The 6,923-nt window shown below is 35.1% G+C and overlaps 1 protein-coding gene across 1 annotated transcript; it reads left to right on the forward strand.

Annotated features, from left to right (window-relative positions):
• The first annotated feature begins 2,152 nt into the window (after positions 1-2,152).
• Positions 2,153-6,491, forward strand: LOC143186678 (uncharacterized). Its single transcript, XM_076390385.1, has 5 exons — positions 2,153-2,167; positions 2,930-3,126; positions 3,351-3,567; positions 5,170-5,720; positions 6,365-6,491. The coding sequence occupies exons 1-5, from the start codon at positions 2,153-2,155 to the stop codon at positions 6,489-6,491; spliced, it is 1,107 nt and encodes a 368-aa protein (XP_076246500.1).
• The last annotated feature ends 432 nt before the right edge of the window (positions 6,492-6,923 follow it).

The raw sequence follows: 6,923 nt of genomic DNA on the forward strand, positions 1-6,923 counted from the left end.
GATCGATCTGATAACTGGTAAATGTTGACCAGCTTTGCGACTGCTAATCAGCCCTGCTAATTAAACTGCACGTCGTCGTGGAGATTAATGATAAGCTTTCAGCAGCATTTGATTGATGCATTCGAAACGTCCACTTCCTTAACTTTTATATGCGCGATATTTCATTAAGTCTGTCTATCTTTCTATCTATTAGAATCAGAAGTGAAAATTATTGGCAGAAGTCGAAACTACAGGGTGGTCCACTTAGGCAAGGCTACTTAATTATCCCTTTTTCTATATTAACTAGACAAGGGAGAACGTTTTAGAATAAATACAGAAATTAATTAAATGAAATTCGATCGAAAAGAAATGCTAGTGCATACATCTGTCTTAGTATTTATTATTATTTATTTAAATATTAGAACGTCATAGAAGGTTGCATTTTACTTGGAGGAGGAACTTTACTTTAAGGAGGAAGCGATGTTTGCAAAATAGAAGCAAAAAGACAAGTGCATCTGCATAATGTATCAGCGATGAAGCTCAAGTAACTGCAACTTCTGACAACTTCTACTTCAAGTGACGCGTACGATGACAGTTTGATATTTATTTATTATTCTACCTTTCTTCGATTATTTGCTGACAGTATGAGCAACTCAGAAACTATTTAGGTGCTTAATACTTGCATTATAGTTATTTCAACACATTAATATTCAGTTTATTAATTTCTTGTATGAGAACTAATGAACCACAAAATGTCATTTACTTATGAAAGAAGTTGCAACAATTCTCTTTTTTATACATTTATTCTTATTGAAAAGAAAGATATTCTGACACCCTATATCAAATATTAGCCTTGGCAAAAAGTTTTCGATCAAATCCAACAATATGAAGTTACTTAAAAATATTGTAATTTTTGAAATGTGAACTGCTATCATATGAATATGAAAGATATAAGAATACTGGAGGAGTTTAGTACAGTAGTGTTTTACATTTTCAAAAACTACAATATTTCTAACTATGTATTGTTACGTTTGATCGAAAACTGTTTGCCAGGGATAGTAAAAAATAAGAAGATAAAAACATATTAAATAGATAAAAAAGAAATCTTACAATTAAACTAGCTAATTAGCTAAGAAGCTACCAATTTGATTTCCTAGAAATTGATCTCTCACTAAATTAAAAAGAAAATGAACTATGTTCATCAAACTAATTAAAGTAGAAAAGAACTTCTTGTCTCTTAAATACCTCTAAAACAACACCTTCAACTCTCTTAATATAACAATCTAAAACAGCAATTTGGAGAAGTCCAATTTGACAAGAATTTAAATGACGAAGACTGAACAAAATTCAACCAATCGAGAATCAAATGAAGCGAAAACATTGAATTTTTAAAGTAACTTCTTGTCTCTTAAATACCTCTCAAACAACACCTTCAACTCTCTTAATATAACAATTAAAAACGGCAATTTGGAGAAGTCCAATTTGACAAGAATTTAAATGACGAAGACTGAACAAAATTCAATCAATCGAGAATCGAATGAAGCGAAAACATTAAACTTTTAAAGTAACTTCTTGTCTCTTAAATACCTCTCAAACAACACCTTCAACTCTCTTAATATAACAATCTAAAACAGCAATTTGGAGAAGTCCAATTTGACAAGAATTTAAATGACGAAGACTGAACAAAATTCAATCAATCGAGAATCGAATGAAGCAAAAACATTGAATTTTTCAAGTAACTAAAATTTAGCTACTATTCTTTCAAAGTTGCTACACTTGCTACTAGTTCAAGATCAGACACAGCAGAACGAAATGCGAGATGGAGCAAGTTCTCTGCGCTTCCGTTCCATTTTCTGTGTTTTGTAATCATCTCGGTTCGTAAAATGTTACCGAAGTCTGTCACTCACTCTCGCTATTTTCGACCCGCGGCATAAGAATGTTACATGCTCGGTATGGCATAAACGCACATCAGCGCAGTTGCAGGCGACTTTCTTCACCGGAAACGCGAAACTCGCCGATCGACAAGGCCGAGTTCCTGGTCTCGTCAAAGACGGGAACTTGACCTGGACCAGCATCTAGATCCATCGATCGATCGGCCGACACCTGGACAGCAAATATATAAAGCTACCGTTTCCCTCGATCTTGCGAACAGTGCCTTCGCAACGAGACGACAATGTCCTTGATTCCGGTAAGAGGCAGAGACTGCTATCACTAGACTGTGGATTTTTAGTAAACAGAATTAAGGAAATTAAGTAAACAATTTTTTCTTTTTAGTACAAACAATTAAGGAACTTAAATCAAAGTCTGGTTCGTCCTTCGAATATTATACAATCTGCATTTCGCTTTATATTTTTCTTTGTTCGTTTGTTTCGGGAGAGAAATCTTGGTGGAACATTTTCTCTAGGTGAACATTTTATTTAAGATATCTTTTGGAAGGAACTATAGTTTAGGAGATAATTACCTGTGAGACTTCTAATGGGTCATCAAAATAAGAGAAAGACTAAGAATATCGAAAAAGTTATTGTATTAGCTGTTGAAAAAATATCTAAAACACATGTGAGATGTGTCTGACTCGAGGACCCATTCTACTGATATTGCTGGATCTGACTTGGCCAAAGCACTTTGACAGTAGAATAAGTCCTAAGTCAGACACAATTTTCTCAGATTTTAGGTGTATGGATTTATTATTCGTAACTCTTTCTCTGTCTTTCAACTCTTTCGAAACCTCAGAAAGGTGTCTGACTTAAGACTTATTCTACTGTGGAGTGCATTAGTTGGATCAAACACAGGCCAGAAATTTCGCCTGTGTATTTTCATTTTCGTCTTATTTTAACATGTGGAGAGCGTGGCCCCTCAAAGTTTCTGACATCTGTTTTTGAACACCCTGTATAAATTCACGAAATAAACACGAAAGTAAGTAAAAAGTGTAAAAAGAGGAATTTGATTGCAGCTGTTCCTGATATTTTTCTGTGGCACCGCATTCTCTGCGGAAACAGATGAATCGAAGCAAACCAAACGAGGAATCATTGACAGTGGTGGATGGATTGGTATACCAAATCCATATGGATATGGTCATGGACAGCCATGGGCGTCTGATCATGCTTTCAAGGGGTTTAAGTACCCTTCTTTCGATCTGGGTCACGGAGGGTAATTATATTACATTAAAATAGTATAAAAAATTCTTTTTTCTATAAATTCTACCTAGATGCATGCAAATACTGTAAATTACAATTTGGAATGAACTAGGAATCCCAATCTATCATGCTAGTGAATATGTCAGTAGAAAATGATTTCATGATTTCACCCTTGACTTTTTCGATCAGGATTGAAAATTCACAGCTGAAAATCTGTTATTTATTTGTATTTAATAGATTATATGGAGGTCTATCGTATGGCAGAGTACCATCTATACCTTTGAAGACAGTTCCTGTGTATATAACGAAGCACGTGGTCCTAGAAAAACCTGTACCTGTCCCTGAACCAGTTTACATTGAAAAACCGTACCATGTGCCTGTGGAAAAAGTGATACCTGTTCCAGTCGAGAAGATTATTCATAAACCAATCCCAATTCCTGTTCCAGTACCCGAGGTAAGGACTCATCATTGATTTCTTTATTTGCATACATGAAATTGAATGACAATTTTCGTGGTTAACACTGAAACACAATGAAGCAAAAACTATACATCAAAATTTACTTGGGCTTTCTTATTTTTAATTTATTAACTGCTTAAGTATAAGCTATCGAATAGATACTTAGCAATGATTTTGGTGGTTTGTATGGTTTGAGTGTGAATGACTCCAGTGGTGTATCACAATGTCGTTTATTAGCTTATGCTAAATCTGAATGGTTACTTGGACCTCTGAGTATACAGTACTTTGAATTGAACTTGATTAATTCTTATTCAGGACTATTCATTTTTTAGCACCATCAGAATCTAAAATATTAAACTCAATTTTATTGTCAGATGAATCAAGTAAAATTCTTTATACTGTTAGCTATATTTTATTATTACAAGTTACAGTAGAACAGCTTTAAGAGGAGAAAAAGGGACACTTATTTATTAAATAATTCACTTTACTAAATATATTGGTTTGTTCGTTTACTTCAAGTCGAATTTTAAGGGGCGTTAATTTATTTCTTATTTTACAAAGTTCATCAGTTTCGCAGGGGTAACTCAAATATTGCATTTATTGCATTTTGCTATATATATATAATACAAAAATTGAAGAATTCATATTTATTTTAAATATCATATTACAATATTATATGTCTCAGAATTTTATTACGAGTATGACAATTCATAAAATTATGTTCTCAGCCTTCTTTGACGTATGTTAAGTAACATATCATATAAATAATATTAAAACGCTAAAATTATACCCTCTGAGGTTACATTACTACTTAAATTTATTTTTTGTTTAAACGTTCAGTCTATTTCTTTCATTTACCAATTTCTTCATCTTACTTCAACGATTAATTTGTTTTTGACTTGATTAGTTCACTAAAGCAATCACAGATATCAAATAACTAATTATTAAATCTTAGTTATCAAAACTTAATTGTTCTCTTGACAAACTCGACATCTATATCTATCTAATTTTTTTCGTGCTGTCAATGTTACTCTAAATCTTTCCCTAAACTCCCAGGGAAATGATGCACCACGTGGATTCTCTCTGCCCCCACCCAAATAAAACAACATAAATACACATATCCATTCAAACAGAATTTAGTTATCAATTTTTTGACTTTTTTATACTCGAGGGACCTAAAAACGTTGAGAAATAAAAAAACTGGAGGGGGTCAAGATTTGACTGACAGCAATACTTTCCTCTTATTATTATATCACAATAATATAATTGTTATATTATAAATTATTATTATATTATAGACTATTATTCTATTATAAATTATTATTCTATTACAAATTATTTTTATATTACAGACTATTATTCTATTATAAATCATTATTCTATTACAAATTATTTTTATATTATAGACTATTATTCTATTACAAATTATTATTCTATTACAAATTATCATTATATTATAATAACAGTCGAGAAAGTAAAGACTCTCCCCAAGGCAACGAAGTCACGTCTGAATCCCCAGAAGCGTTTCCTCGAATCGCTTTCATGCGTGGAATGCATTTTCTCAACAGCCAGCGGCGATCTAATTCACTTGTCCCGCAGGCGTATCCGGTGCCAGTGGAACGTGCAGTGCCGATACCAGTGAAACACCCTGTGGCGGTGCCAGTCCAACAGCCATATCCAGTGCCAGTGAAGCAGGCGTTCCCTGTACCAGTTCCTGTGCCATATCCAGTCGCGGTGCCCCCGCCAATCTCAGTCTATGGGCCAGGCCCACTGCCAGGGGCCTTCTATGGCCGAGGTTATGGGTCAGGCCACTTCCCTCTGCCACTTCCTGGCTTGGTCCATGGCTTTGGCCATGGGTTTGGACATGGACATGGATTTGCACATGGACATGGGTTTGCACATGGACATGGGTTTGGCCATGGACATGGATTTGGACATGGACATGGGTTTGGACATGGGTTTGGTCATGGACTGGGCCATGGCTTTGGCCACGATTTCGGCCATGGTCACCTGGGCTATGGACACGCGTATGGGTACCCAGCTTTGCCCCATGTGCACCTGCACGATCATGGACACGGGCATGGGCATGGACACGGACACGATCATAAGAAACGGAGCAAAGACTTGAAGGAGGATCGAGAAGTTGTCGAGTGAGGGGTTCCATAGATCCTGGGTTATTTGATACTTGGACTTTTGATCGCTTTTTGGTTGGAGAGATTGGGTGAGAGTTTCGGTTTTGAGGGAATTAAGTGTATGGTACTTCGAGGACTTGTCGGGGGGACTTTTTAATGGGTTTTTGGAGGAGTGAAAGTTTCATCTTGGGGAGAAGTAAAATGTACTTTGAGGGTTTGTTAAGGGGTACTGTGTGAATCGATGAGAAAGATAGCGTATTGATTTTTGTTAGTAACACGACTTTTGTTATGTCTATTATTAATCTTTGCGTTTGAATATTCCATAGTATCGAACGTGAAGAATTAATGAAGATAAGTTTTCTGTTAGGAATGAAGGCGAATACTTCTAGTTTGTTATTGTTTGTTGACTAATCGCTAAACATGTCACGTTTTAATTATATTACCCTATCGTATTAAGTATATGAAGATAAAAGTAATAATATAGAGAATGCAGGTGTATAATTTCAGATGCCCGCCCTATACAAAATATATTATTTAAAAGAATTTTAATGTAGAAATCGAGATGTAGACACTGACCAAATACAAGATAAAAATACAAGTGATTACCCAATATACATATTTTTGGATCACACATGAATATTAACCCTGCAACAGTGATCCAGGGTCCAGAGTCCAGGACCCAGGATCCAAGGAATCCAAGGAGTTCAAGGAGTCCTTTCAAAGGATTCTCAGGAGGATCCTAAGACTGGAGACTCTCCAGTGAATGAGGAACTCATCGCCCTGCAGTAGTATTTATATCCCTGACCAGAAGAACAAGAACCAATCATTGACTTGAGAAATTAATTGAACGAAGAATATTTGCAAAAAATTGATCATTTCTCATAAACTAATCACTTTTATTAGAGGATCGTTCATTCAAACCTAATAATACTAATATACACACCCTATTTGTACGACACAGAATATTGAAGTAGAAAGACAGGAACTACTCATGGTATCAAAAATTCCAACAATTTTAATAATCTGGTAACGCGTGAATCGATCGTAAGCCAATAGTATAAAGTAACTCTCTACTGTTATAGGAAATGAATCGCTGTATCTTGAAAGTGCTGCTGTAAGCGGAAGAAATTTCAACTACACTAACAACTTACCCCTGCAACAATTGCCCCCAGTTTTCCTACTGCTGTTATCCTACTTTTATTGTATCATGTCCCAATTATC

This window comes from Calliopsis andreniformis, unplaced genomic scaffold (assembly GCF_051401765.1).
Source record: "Calliopsis andreniformis isolate RMS-2024a unplaced genomic scaffold, iyCalAndr_principal scaffold0022, whole genome shotgun sequence".
In the NCBI taxonomy this organism is placed as follows: Eukaryota; Metazoa; Arthropoda; class Insecta; order Hymenoptera; family Andrenidae; genus Calliopsis; species Calliopsis andreniformis.